The following is a 14,081-nucleotide window of genomic DNA, read 5'->3' as shown; positions in this document are numbered from 1 at the left end:
CAAAAAAAAGGAACGCTATATTGACGCGACGTTGTGTCTCATCTGAAAAGCTCTACTCTTACTCTCATTCCGTGGGATATCCATTCAAATAAATATATATATAGTTACGGATAAACGGCAGCTCCTGTTCCTGCACAATGTTACTGCCCTATTATTATTATGTCTGTCATTTTGGAGGCAGGCTCTCGAGCGAAATACAAGAAAATATTGATTGATCTTGTTTTTTTAGTATAACATCCTCGCTGTTGATTTTTATTAATAAAAGTTGTTGTCAGATGATAATATTACCGCTAAAAGTTGATAATAATCCAAGGCTGATATCTAAAAGGTGAGAATAATAATAATAATAATAACTTTATTACGTTGATGTTAAATATGAAGTATTAATAAATAAAACTTACCATGTAATGTGGTGTACTGAAGATTATGTTGACTATTTATAATTATAGTTTATAATGTCAAATGTGAAGTTATATTATTATTAATTTTTTTGGATGACATTAAAGTTAATTAGTCATTTTTTAATTTCATTTATTAAATAAATTTTTTCTGATAAATTATTTTTAAAAAATTATATTTATATTTTTTTTTGCCATAATTTATTTGTTTGGAATTAATTTTCATTTTTTTTATTAATAAAATTATTACAAAAAAATTATAAAAAAAAATTGCACATGTAAAAAATTCGAAAAACTACACGTGCAATTTTTTAAAAATATTTTTTTATTGCTAATTCAATTAATAAAAATTTTTCGCTGTCGGCTAATTTAAGTTTCATTAAAATTACCCGATGTTCAAAAATTTTTTATTAAATTAATTAAATCAAAACTAAAAAAATATTTTTAAAAAATTGCACTTATAATTTTTAAAATTTTCTACGTCAAATTTTTATAAAATTTATAATAATAAAGTTAGCCGACATTTTTGATTTTGCTTAATTTATTAAATTATAACTAAAAAATTGCACTTATAGTTTTTTAAGTTTTTAACTAATGAAAAATTTATTTTTTTATTTTTTTGTAATAATTCTTTAATAATAAAAAAAAATCATAAAAATTTTTAGATATCGGCTAAATTTATTTTTATAAAAATTTCCAAATGTCAATTTTTTTTGCCATTATTAATTTGTTAAAAAAATGATTAAGTATCTGTTAAATAAATTTTGATATTTTTTTGTTGCAGTGGATAAATAGCTGAGGCTCTTAAGTATAGTAAATAAATGCAATGACTCGGATCCTAGAAACAGAATTAACTGTAGTAGGTCACAGTCTCTATTGGAGTGTGATCCCCAGCATTGTGCTGTTATTACTGTTGTTATTGTTAAAATTGGAAGCTCAGTTGTGCCTGTCGTCTGGAGAAACAAGCTGGAAATTACCACCTGTGACTGAGTGGTGTGTTTGAGGGAATCCGCCCGCCGAAGATTGCTGAAAGGAAGAGGACTGAAAATTAATATAAATACGACGCGGCGAAAGAGGAGAAAGCGTAAAAAAAAGTGGCGGGATAAAATTGTAAGATGGAAGAATCTTTGAAGCGCGGGATAAGTTGAAGATTATAACAAAAAATAAAGAAAAAAAAAAAATGCCGGAGTAGTTTTCTGGTAAGAAGAAAAAGCTCGATTGAACTTTTTAACTCGAGGGTATTTTTATGTTTTATTTAATATTTTGTTAAAGTAGAGCGTGGATAGAAATTTTATATTTTATTTTTATTTTACTTTTTTATCGGCTAAACTTGGTGCAGTTAGATTCAACTTTCAAGAGTCGAGTTACTAGAATGGTAATTTTTTATATTGCTATCGCCAGTGACAAAGATGGATACAGACATGAATTTAAGTGACAAATTGAATTTAATCAAGTAAATAAACAAGGTGACGAGAGTGGTGATTGGATTTAAGAAGATTTGTTTTTTAAAATGGGCTGCGAACTTAGCAAATTGGCCTCTTCGACGACACAGTCGAATCAAGGTGGAAGAGAATCACCACCTCCGCCAGCAGCTACTGATCCGAGATTGCCTCTGACAGCCAGGCAAAAATTCACCATAATTGCCAGCTGGAAAGCCGTTGCTAGAGCTATGGAGCCCACTGGAGTTTTCATGTTTGTCAAGTAAGATGCTTTTCATGTATTTCATATTTAAAGACGACGCGAGTGCTCTGAATCTTGGATAAATAATCTGCAAAACAATTTATTGCTTAAGTATTTTATAAAAATTATTGATAATTAATAAGTTATTATCAATTTTTTTTTTACTTTGATAAAGAGTTTTGATGTTTTGAATCGTCGTGGATCAATTGTGTGTCTTAATTATATTTTAAAATGGATAAATCAATTTTTTTACACTTGAACAGAAAAATTATCATTACTAGCAATCTTGCAGTCACTATGTGACACTACCGTGTCTTGTCAACTATAAATAAATAAAATTTTTCTATATTAAATAATGACTTTTGTTAAATTGCACTGTATTTTCTTAACTATTGATATTTTTAAAGATATAAGCTCATCCCGATGTTACTCTTATTAAGAGCTTTCATTTGAGTACCCACATGCATTTTCATATATTTTTGATATATATATATATATATATATATATATATATATATATATATATATATATATATATATATATATATGAAAAATTGATGTGGGTACTCAAATGAAAGGTCTTGATGAGTGTAATGTCAGGGTGAGCTTATATCTTTAAAAATATCATTAGTTGACAAAATACAATGTCATTTCTTAATTATTAACATTTTTAAAGATCTAAGCTCATTCCGATGTTACACTCATCAAGAGCTTTCATTTGAGTACCCACATGGCATTTTTTATATATTTTATATTTATGGTATTTGTGAAATATATAAATATATGAAATATATGAAAAATTGATGTGGGTACTCAAATGAAAGGTCTCAATGAGTGTAATGTAAAGGTGAGCTTATATCTTTAAAAATGTCAATTGTTCACAAGATACAAGGTCATTTCTTAATTATGTCTCTAGAGATAGAGCATTTTCAAATTCAGCCTAAATACTTATCATAATAAATTTTGCGATACTAAATTTCACTAAAAAAAACGTTTTTATCATCTGAATATCCTAGAGACAAAATTTGTCTTATTCTCTTAATAATATATATTATTATTATTATTTTTTTTTTTATTATTTATTATTCAGATTAACAAAGGGCTGTTGAAAAGTATCGACTATAAAAAAAAAAAAAAAAAAAAAAAAAAACTTCCGCTCGACAAACAATATCAATTTTAAACACATTTCTCTTGTCAATGATCAATGAGCTTTACCGGAAATTAATCTCAACATGCTGGCGAGAAGTAAAGCGATAAAACCTCCCTACTGAGCAGAGACATACTATACTTCTGGTAGTAAAGTATACGATCCTCGTACAGTAATACTTACAACGTTTAGTTTAGTGATATTCCTTCGTCGTTAAATACTCCCTGAGATATGTAATTCGATTATTTTATTTTGTTTGTTATATTTATTATACTCCTCGTTAATGCGACTGATTAAATTAGCCGAAGAGCTGAGGAACTTTTATAATTAAATTGTTCCCTAAGAGTTATGTAATAAAACAAAAAAAAAGGCCTGCGTATACGTGTACGTCGGTCTGTAACGTACAAAGAATTCGATTATAAATAAACAATATCCTCGGAGGAGGAAAACGGAAACATAATTAAATTTCGCGAGAGAAACTCTGCGTGAAATTGAAGCAGAGGTGTCTGGAGGCGGTGTTAATGTTAATGGCGGTGGATACCAACTAATCGTTTAATCATTTTCACTCCTCAAGATCGGCTTATATAACCGTAATTTATTTAATATCTCAAATTTTTTACTTAATCTCCTAATAACAGTTGATGGATCTTCCCTCTCGGGCGTCAATCCCCGTCTTGTACTCTAACTTATTCATCAGAAATTCTTCGAGCATGACTTTACTTATATAACAAATATTGTAGAAATACTTTTTTTCCGCAGATTGTTGCCAAAAATTTTATACCTCTGTGTTTTGAATTTCAAATTTAGATTTAAATTCTGCCCGAGCGTAAGAAATCGAATAACACTTACAACTTTTTTCAAAGAGAATTGAATGACCTACAAAAAGTTTTGTATTTTTATCACACATTCGATACTTGACGCGTAATTTTTATTTTAAATATTTACAATATTTTATTGTGTTACACCAGAAATAATTTTTTATTTTTAAATATATTCAAGTATAATTTTTTAAAAATATTATTTAGTCCTGATTTAATAATAATTTTAATATTATATTTTTGAAATAAATTTTTCTTGTAATTTATTTGTCAAAAAAAAAATTTTTAATTTCTCAATTTCAATACAATATTTGAGAAAATTATTTTCAAGGTAATGTTTTTTTTTTTTTTTAGAATTTCTAGTCTTGAATTAAAAAGTCTGTTTGTGATTTAACTCTTGCATCAATACAATCAAAGTTTAAAAATTCTGTGATAAGAAGCTTGAAAAAATAATAAATGCAATTTTTCAATAAAAAACGCCATTCGGCCATACCCGACATGGATAGGTAGATTTCTTGTTTGAATATTGAAAAAAAAACACGTTATTAAAAAGCAACAATGTCCTAAAATTTATTTTTTATTATATTTTTGCAAATAATGATATGAGACCGACTACAACAAATAGATATTTAAAGACATCTACCTAAAAAATAGGATTTGTAACAGATGAAAGTCATTTGATGATAAACGCTAAAAATTAATTTATTTTTGATTTTTTTTTTAATTTTCCAACTTCCGAAATAAATTAAAAAAAGTATTAAAAGGTGACGAATAATAGCTTAAATTGAAGATAATTATGTGAATTTTAACATAAATTTGATAAATTCAAGCCATCTTTTACGGCTTAAAAATTATTTAAAGAAAAAGGGCTGAAATACGTTCAATGAAAAATTTTTGAAAGTTTTTAAATTCACGGAATTAATTAAAAAAATCATCAAAATTAGACAAATAATAGTTTAAATTGAAGGTAATTAAATGAACTTTAAGATCAATTTGATAGATTTTATCTATCTTTTAGATCTAGAAAATTATTTTCATAAAAAATACAAAATTCAAAATTTTTTAAAAATGAAAAAAATTTTCAAACTCCCACAACTCGTAAACTAACCGGCCGATTTTGCTCATTTTCGAACTTGATCTTGGTATTGATCTACAGAATAAGCCCACAAAATTTCATAAAGATCGGTTGAGAACTATGGGCGCAATCCTGCTGACATGGCGCGTTATATGCATACATAAATACATATATAAGCTTTTGAGCCAATGCCAAATATATTATGATAAAATTTTCCTAAAATTACAACATGAGACCGGATACAATAGTTAAATTTCTATAGAAATCTACCTAAAAATTTTCTAAACTTAGTTTATTTTTAAATAAAAATTAAAACCTTAAAAATAAATTAGACATTCCAGTAAAATAAACATTAATTCAATCAACTGTTATATTTAGCTTGAAAATTTCTTCTTGATACATCATCAAACAGAATCCCATTGAAATTAAAAATCACAAGACCTCAATAGATCGGATAAATTTTTGACAGTGTTAATCTAAATGTTAGTCTGAGCGGGTATTTATATCCCGATTATAAAATGTTGATTCTTAGTCGATGGGTGTTTATAAATCGGCTTTTAGTGCGCCTTAAATTAAAGACCGGTTAGCGAGAAAATGTGAGCTTGAAAGCTTTAAATACAACGAGAAAAGAATAAAATTTTCTTTGGTACTCACGCGTTATTCGGGCCAGTACAAAAGGTGATGATACGTCTCTCGGTCCAGCGGTCAACCTAGTTGGCGAATCAATAAGCCTTTCTATGTGTACATGCCCTTTGCCCTCGTTTTTCCATCACATGTACGTACATATATGCACCGTCGTACCAGTTGCTTCGTTCATGCATGTATTTATGAACCACGGTTCACGTGTCAAGTGAATTTCAAAGCCTTTATTTCAATGCTCTACTATAAATCGCTTAGCTATCACTCTCATTCCCTTTTTAGCTGTAATATTACACATCTTATCTAAAATAAATTTATTTTTCAGGTTATTCGAAGATAATACCGAGCTTCTTAATCTATTTACAAAGTTTCGAGAACTTAAGACAAAAGAGCAACAAACCGAGAGTATGGAACTCGCTGAACATGCAAATAAGGTTATGGAAACTTTAGACGAGGGCATTAAAAGTCTTGATGATATGGATGTCTTTCTAACATATCTTCATCAAGTTGGTGCGTCTCATACCAAAATACCTGGATTCAACAGACAATATTTTTGGGTAAGCATTATTACATTTAAACCACTTTACTTTATTATTAACTTATAGGGTGTGTATTCTTCTCAGGCGGCGGTGCGCTTTATTTAAGATAATACTAAAGTTAGCCGACGTTTTTAATTTATTAGTAATTAAATTAGAACAAAAAAATATTTTTTTTAAATTGCACTTATAGTTTTTTAAATTTAAAAAAAAAAAAAAATGTATTTTCATTGAAAAAATTATTAAAATTTTTAAATATCTGCTAACTTTATTTTCATAGTCAATTAAAATTTTCACCAATAATTTTCTTTTATTTTCACATGTAAAATTTTTTTTTATAATAATTAATTTATTAACAAACTTCTTAAAAATTGACAATCATCTGCTAACTTTACTTTTATTAAAAAAAAAAAAAAACACCATAAACTATATGAAAATTAAATTAGCCGACATCTGAAAATTTTTATAGTTTTTTTTATTGAGAAAATTATTACAAAAAAATAAAAATAAATTTTTCTATTGTAAAAAACTTAAAAAACTGTAAGTGCAATTTTTAAAAAATATTTTTCTGTTCTAATTTAATTACTAATAAAAAATTAAAAACGTCGGCTAACTTTTATTTATAGAAAAAATTATAACAAAAAAATTTTACAAGTTTAAAATTTGAAAAATTGCCTGTGCAATTATTTTTTACTTGTACTTCAATTGTTACAAAAATAACTGGGCCCATAACCTGTAGTTGATCTTTGAATTTTAATTATTACTTCACTTGAATATGTAAGACTCAGTCTAACGCTTAGATATTAAAAATGAAAAGCACCGCCTGAGACTATACTTAGCATACATATAAAAATAAAAATAAAGATGAAGGAAGATAAACATGAAATATACTAAATATGATAATAACAGCGTAGCCGGTATGCGGTTTTATCATCATATATTCTTCCTGAATCCGAACTGTATATATTAAACACAAAGCCTCTTTGATTTGATTCTCTTCGGCAGTGAATGTCGCTCATGTCTCACTTGCGACAACCCTGCGATGAGGGAGCCTTGTCTATCGGTCCTATTGTCCTTTTATTAGACAAAGAGGCCGTAAAAGACAGCCAAGAAAATAACATCAAAATATAATATATTTATCCATAATATGTATACTTATATTTATATGTGTGTGCTCATGTCAGCAAACTTGAGGAGCAAAGAAGCTAGAAAAATTTTCTTCATCCACGTCAAACTTAATATAATATTCATCCATAAATCGACAGTCATAAAATATTAGCTTGTATAAGTCAAGAAAATCTAATGCCTTTTTATCATGAAAGAATAATAAAGGATTTACTTTCATTAATATAATATGTTTCAGAAAATAGAAACACCGTTTTTGGAGGCTGTTAAACGTACCCTTGAGGATCGCTACACGGATAACGTCGAGACCATATACAAGCTCACGATAAAGTTCATAATAGAGACGCTGATCGATGGGTTTGATAAAGCCCAAAAGTAAATATATACAGAGATATATATTGAATTAAATAATAATAACATCCACACAATGCCAAATGTTGATTTTTTTTCTACATTTTATTGGAGCATTTATAAAAATGTGCGACGTACTTTTAAAAAAAAAAATTACGTAATAAAATGGTCCAATTTTACGACTAAGACTTAATCTGCACGGATACATTCTAGTCAATTCCATGTATTATTACTTGTATTAATATAACTATTTTTACGATCGATTTGTGGCATAAATACTTGAGCGAAAAAAGAAGAAATAAAATAATAAAATTAAGAAACTATAAATTGATGACTTGTCTGCAGTCGACACGCTCGAGTGTGTGCTAATAATTAATAATTATACACTTAAGTTAAATAATTATAGGTAAATACATTTGTGCGTGAGTGCGTGTCTGATAGAGTGGATGAATATTTTAAGTTTTTTTTTTTTTTTTTTTTTTTTTTTAATAATTTTATAATTAATTTATGTGTTGACGATAAAATAATGAGCCGAATTATTTATTTACTAACTACTGGATTAGTAGTAATAATCGAGGGAAGAAATGTACTTAAAAAATAAAGACATGCGTGGGTTTATCCCCTCGCTACAATGTCAATTTATAATGGGGTCTTCTAACTAAACTAAACAAAAACACCTGTCTATTCTTGACTATTGATGATGTCTATCTCTTATTCACAAACGGTTTCCTGTCATGCTCATCCTTGGACTCGTCGAACAATCAGTTATTCTTCAGCGAGTCAATCCACTCGATGAAGACTAAAGTTCTATTTCTGAAACATATGATGAAAATATATATAATATTATAAATATTAGGGTGGCGTAAAAAAACCGACTATTTTTTTTTTTTAAGTCTCGAGTGAAAAAATGTTAATTTTTGATGTTTTAAGAGCTCACTCCAAAGGACAGCTTAAAAAAAATTTTTTAAAAGGATGCTCCAAATTATTTTAAATTTCAAAAATCGAATTTTTTTTTTTTTTAATTTTTTTTCTCGTTACGTCATAATTTTATAGACCAAAAAAAAAGGTCCTCCTGAAAGTTTCACTTCAAAATGTAAATTTTAAAAGGTCGCTCATAATTTTTTTTTAAATTTATCAGTGACTATTTTAATTGGATTAGCATTTTTTGACTCAGAAATTAAAAAAAAAATTATGAGCGACCTTTCAAAATTTAAATTTTGAATTGAAACTTTTAGGAACTTATTTTTTTTTGGTCTATAAAATTATGACGTAGCGAGAAAAAAAATTTTTTAAAAAAATTTGGAGCGACCTCTTAAAAATTTTTTTTTGAGCTGTTCTTTGGAAAGGGCTCTTACAACATTAAAAATTGACATTTTTTCACTCGAAACTCAAAAAAAAAAAAAAAATAGTCGGTTTTTTTGCGCCACCCTAATAAATATTGATATAAAAAATGAATTTAATGTTTAAGGATGAGCGGTGACACGTTGAATTTTCTAATTGATGTGTGAAAAAACATAAATAATATTAAAATAAACAATCTTATGTAGTATCTTCGCAAATATACTCAGAAACATGAAATGAAGGTACAAAAAATGTTTTACCGAAAGTCTTCAACAAACCAAAAATATAAATAATACAATAAATAAATCTATATGTACACTATATTTAAAAAATATAAATGTAAAATGTACATCTTGTGTTCTGTATTGTAATATAATAATAATTGCCCAATGTTTACTATTTATTGTATCCGAGATATATATTTTATTTTAATTATCCATTGTATTTAGTATTTTACTTTTTAATAAGTAGCACTACCAGTGTTTTGACACGTTTTTTGCCTCCTCTGTGGCCTTCATATTTGTTGTTATTGTTGTTACTATTATTTTTCTCTTCTCTTTTCTATTTAGTCTGTGTACCATTAATGATGGTTACGGGCGGCAGGAGCGACCTGCCATTCGAGCTTTTTAGGTCGAGTGCCTTTGACATTAATAAGGTAAGAGTACTTGCTAAATTATACATCTCAGGCTTTAAATATTAACCACTGGAAAATAATTATTAATATAAGGAAATTGTTTGGTTAAAGATCATTTTATTTTCCAAATATTAATCATTATAATTTAGCTTCTTTTTTTTTTCCTTTTCAAAGTTTTCTTTTTTTTTTTTATAATTCCTTGCTAATTATTCAACTGAGTTGCGTTTAATAAATTTTCTTCAATATTTAATTATTGTAGAATATTTTAAGAAAATTTCACAAAGAAGAATATATATTTTGATTGATCTTGTGTTTAATAATATATAACTTTTTTTTTTTTTTTTATTTTTTTTTTTTAAGCACAAATTTATTCATATTCTAAAGGGTCAATAAAACCTTGAAGAAAAATTTTTATTAGGTTAATATTTGGATTTTAAATTTCTTGATTATAGATATCAATATAAAATATTATTTAAATTTTTTATTTCTATTACAAATTTATTATAAAGAAAAAAATTAAAAAAAAAACAATTGTAATTATTTTATTTTATAAATGTAAAATTTTTTTTTATATAAATTTTTTCATAATAATTTGTTGATAAAATAATATTTAACAACGAGTAAAAGAACGTACTGATTATTTAATCATTTTTAGAACTTTTTTTAACAAATAAATTATGGTAAAAAAATATAAAAATAAAGTTAGCCGATGTCTAAAAAATTTTTATTTTTTTTTATTAAAGAATTACAAAAAAATTAAAAAAAATTGAAAATCTATAAGTGCAATTTTTTAAAAATATTTTTTAGTTATAATTTAATAAATTAAGCAAAATAAAAAAATCAAAAATGTCGGCTAACTTTATTATTAAAAAAAAAAATTGACAAGAAATTTAAAAAAATAAAAATTGCAATTTTTTAAAAATAATTTTTTTGAAGAAATTTATTTGTTAAAAAAAATTAAAAAATAGTTAAGTGACTGCTAACTTTAATGTCATTACTTATTGCATTGAGATTGTAAATATTTGGATATTCAAAATAAGAGAAAAGTAAATGCATTAATTTGCTACTAAATAATGGTTTAAAAGAAACGTTTTTAAAAGTACAAATAATTAAATATTTGTCATAGTAAAAATACGCTTATTATTGCGTGTAAAATATATTTTGAGATTACAATCTAAATCAATAATTAAAGTAAAGTGACTAGAAATAAATACTCACTTGATATTTATTAAATATAAATTCCTGAGTAAGAAACATTACCAACTGCCGTCAATTTATTTAATCACAAACATACCTGGTGGTCACTGGTCTGTAGTTTACTCTGCGCGATCTAAAACATAACCGTAAATTTTTGTAAACAGAAACAAAGAACTGAAAACTATAAAACAATTAATTGTAAAAATGTCAGAACCTCAGAAGAAAAAATTAAAATCTTCTAGTTTGTTTGATAAATTTAATGACAACAGACAGAATGTAAGTACACAATAAAAATAAAAATAATTATTAAAAATTTATGAAAATTAATTTACCAGGTACTTGATTATTTTTAGAATTTTTATAAAAAAATAAATTATGACGAAAAAAATTAACATTTAGAAAATTAAAAATGTAATTTTTTAAAAAATATTTTTTTGTTAAATAAAATTAAAAAATGATCAAGTTACTGCTAACTTTACCCTATAATTAAAATTGTTTTAAATTGTTAAACATTCAGAAGTTTATTTTAATTTTCTAGACCGCAAGTTCAATTTTGGATTTTAAATTCAATAAAAATCGAGTTAAAGTTCTGTCGTCAGTCGACGCAGTCGCTAAAAATTCAAAGGGAATTCTCTACTGGATGTTTCGTGATGGCCGAGTTCAAGGTACAAATATAATACATAAAAATTTAATTTACTTACTCAATAATAAAATTATTTACAGACAACTGGTCATTTTTGTTCGCCCAAAAACTGGCTCTGAAAAATAGACTACCGCTTCATGTCTGCTACTGCATTTTGCCTAAATTTCTAGACGCAACTCTTAGACACTACAAATTTCTAATTGAATCTCTGGAAGAAGTTTCAAATGATTGCAAGGATCTGAATATAAATTTCCATCTTCTTCATGGCGTGCCTAATGTCGTAGTTTTAGATTTAATTAAAAAGCACAAAATGGGCGCTCTTGTTGTTGACTTTTTTCCGCTGCGAGTTCCGCTTGGTTGGGTTGAAGATCTTAAAAATTCAATTCCTAAAGATGTACCTTTATGTCAGGTAATTATTTTTAATTTATATTTCTTTTATTAATTTAAATTTTATAATAAAATTAGCAGACATCTAAAAATTATTAGAATTTTACAATCAATCAATTTAATTAAATTGATTGATGTAATTTTAATGTAATTAAAAATTTTAAGTATTTTCAATGATGCAAAAACAATTTAATTGCTATATAATCTATATTATTAAAAGAATAAGCAAAATTTTGTGGCCAGTGTACTTATATGATAAAATAAAATGGGTTTTTATGATTAAATTTGGTATCGTTGGAAAAGTCGAGACCTGGAGTTATGCCTTTTCAAGGTTTCATATCATTCTCACCAATAGTCAATTTATTATGACAAGTACTTAGGCTGCATTCGAAAATGCTCTATCTCTAGATACATAATTAAAAAATGACCTTATATCTCGTGAACTATTGACATTTTTAGGGATATAAGCTCATCCTGATGTTACACTCATCAAGACCTTTCATTTGAGTACCCACATCAATTTTTCATATATTTATATATATATTATATATATTTATATATGAAAAATATATCAAAAATGCATGTGGGTACTCAAATGAAAGCTCTTGATGAGTGTAACATCGGGATGAGCTTATATCTTTAAAAATGTCAATAGTTAAGAAATGACATTGTATCTTGTCAACTAATCATATTTTTAAAGATATAAGCTCATCCCGATGTTACACTCACTGAGACCTTTCATTTGAGTACCCACATCAATTTTTCATATTATTTATATATATTACATATATGAATATATGAAAAATATATCAAAAATGCATGTGGGTACTCAAATGAAAGCTCTTGATGAGTGTAACATCGGGATGAACTTATATCTCAAAAAACGTCAATATTTAAGAAAGTACAGTGCAATTTAACAAAAGTCATTATTTAATAAAGCAAAATTTTATTTATTCATAGTTCACAAGCCACGGCAATCACATAGTGACTGCAAGGTTGCTAGTAGTAATTAATAATCACAGTATCTGTTGAATCCAGTATCATGAAAGTATTTTTTCCCCAGGTGGATGCGCATAACATAGTACCTTGCAGGGTCGCATCGGACAAACTAGAGTACGGAGCCAGAACAATAAGATCAAAAATAAACACAAAATTACCCGAGTATTTAACAGAATTTCCTCCGCTGATCAAGCATCCCCATGACAGTTTATTCGAAATACCAACCATTGACTGGAAAAACGCGTTGAAGGACGTGGAGATCGACCTTACTGTCGACAAAGTTGACTGGTGTAAGCCAGGATACAGAGGAGCTCTGGCTGAGTTGGAGTCATTCATAAAAAATCGTCTGCCGCATTACAACACAAAGCGCAACGACCCGACTCAAGATGCTCTGAGCAAACTGTCCCCGTGGTTCCACTTCGGGCAGATATCTGTCCAACGGGTGATCCTCGAGGTGAAGGAGTACAAAAAAAAGTACAAAGAGTCTGTAGAAAACTTCATGGAAGAATCGATAATTCGTCGCGAATTGAGCGATAATTTTTGTTTCCACAACAAGAATTATGATAAAGTTGAAGGAACTAACGCCTGGGCCATCGAGTCGTTGAACCAGCACAGGAAGGACAAGCGAGAGTACCTTTACACCCGCGACGAGCTCGAGAAGTCTCAGACCCATGATGATTTGTGGAACGCAGCGCAGAACCAGATGGTCAGAGAAGGAAAAATGCACGGGTTCTTGAGGATGTACTGGGCCAAGAAAATTCTCGAGTGGACTCCGTCGCCAGAGGATGCTCTTGCCTGGTCAATTTATCTTAACGACAAGTACAGCATGGATGGAAGAGATCCTAATGGCTATGTTGGCTGCATGTGGTCTATTTGTGGTATCCATGATCAAGGCTGGAAGGAAAGATCTGTGTTTGGTAAAATTAGGTACATGAACTACAAAGGCTGCGAGAGAAAGTTTGATGTTAAAGCTTTTGTTAGAAAGTATGATGGTAAGATTGTTAACAAGAAAAATGACATATCTAAAATTTTTAAGAAGAAATAATGATACTTTGTAAAATAACTTTGATACTTACAGTATTTTTTTTATGCACTAAAATTAATTTTTGAG

At 27.4% G+C, this 14,081-nt stretch overlaps 2 protein-coding genes and 2 long non-coding RNA genes across 4 annotated transcripts; 2 read left to right on the top strand and 2 right to left on the bottom strand.

Annotated features, from left to right (window-relative positions):
• Nucleotides 1-1,333: 1,333 nt before the first annotated feature.
• On the bottom strand, nt 1,334-6,108 carry LOC123260295. Its single transcript, XR_006508433.1, has 3 exons — nt 5,773-6,108; nt 5,435-5,684; nt 1,334-1,424 (listed from the first exon to the last, which is right to left on the bottom strand). It is a non-coding gene; the product is annotated as an uncharacterized LOC123260295 (long non-coding RNA).
• LOC123260292 (neuroglobin-like) lies at nt 1,421-8,442 on the top strand. Its single transcript, XM_044721299.1, has 3 exons — nt 1,421-2,099; nt 6,083-6,314; nt 7,657-8,442. The coding sequence occupies exons 1-3, from the start codon at nt 1,909-1,911 to the stop codon at nt 7,795-7,797; spliced, it is 564 nt and encodes a 187-aa protein (XP_044577234.1). The 5' UTR covers nt 1,421-1,908; the 3' UTR covers nt 7,798-8,442.
• Nucleotides 8,443-9,507: 1,065 nt separating this feature from the next.
• Nucleotides 9,508-11,722, bottom strand: LOC123261141. Its single transcript, XR_006508617.1, has 3 exons — nt 11,643-11,722; nt 10,963-11,074; nt 9,508-9,813 (listed from the first exon to the last, which is right to left on the bottom strand). It is a non-coding gene; the product is annotated as an uncharacterized LOC123261141 (long non-coding RNA).
• On the top strand, nt 11,072-14,039 carry LOC123261131 (deoxyribodipyrimidine photo-lyase). Its single transcript, XM_044722643.1, has 4 exons — nt 11,072-11,217; nt 11,480-11,606; nt 11,665-11,993; nt 13,035-14,039. The coding sequence occupies exons 1-4, from the start codon at nt 11,146-11,148 to the stop codon at nt 14,013-14,015; spliced, it is 1,509 nt and encodes a 502-aa protein (XP_044578578.1). The 5' UTR covers nt 11,072-11,145; the 3' UTR covers nt 14,016-14,039.
• The last annotated feature ends 42 nt before the right edge of the window (nt 14,040-14,081 follow it).

Source organism: Cotesia glomerata, linkage group LG3 (assembly GCF_020080835.1).
Source record: "Cotesia glomerata isolate CgM1 linkage group LG3, MPM_Cglom_v2.3, whole genome shotgun sequence".
NCBI lineage: Eukaryota > Metazoa > Arthropoda > Insecta > Hymenoptera > Braconidae > Cotesia > Cotesia glomerata.
This window is presented reverse-complemented; position numbering and strand designations above follow the sequence as displayed.

Coding starts and splice junctions, on each gene's coding strand:
- LOC123260292 (XM_044721299.1), top strand. CDS start 1,909: ATGGGCTGCGAACTTAGCAAATTGGCCTCTTCGACGACACAGTCGAAT. Junction 2,100..6,082: donor GGAGTTTTCATGTTTGTCAA/GTAAGATGCTTT, acceptor TTTATTTTTCAG/GTTATTCGAAGATAATACCG. Junction 6,315..7,656: donor TCAACAGACAATATTTTTGG/GTAAGCATTATT, acceptor AATATGTTTCAG/AAAATAGAAACACCGTTTTT.
- LOC123261131 (XM_044722643.1), top strand. CDS start 11,146: ATGTCAGAACCTCAGAAGAAAAAATTAAAATCTTCTAGTTTGTTTGAT. Junction 11,218..11,479: donor TTAATGACAACAGACAGAAT/GTAAGTACACAA, acceptor TTAATTTTCTAG/ACCGCAAGTTCAATTTTGGA. Junction 11,994..13,034: donor AAGATGTACCTTTATGTCAG/GTAATTATTTTT, acceptor TTTTTTCCCCAG/GTGGATGCGCATAACATAGT.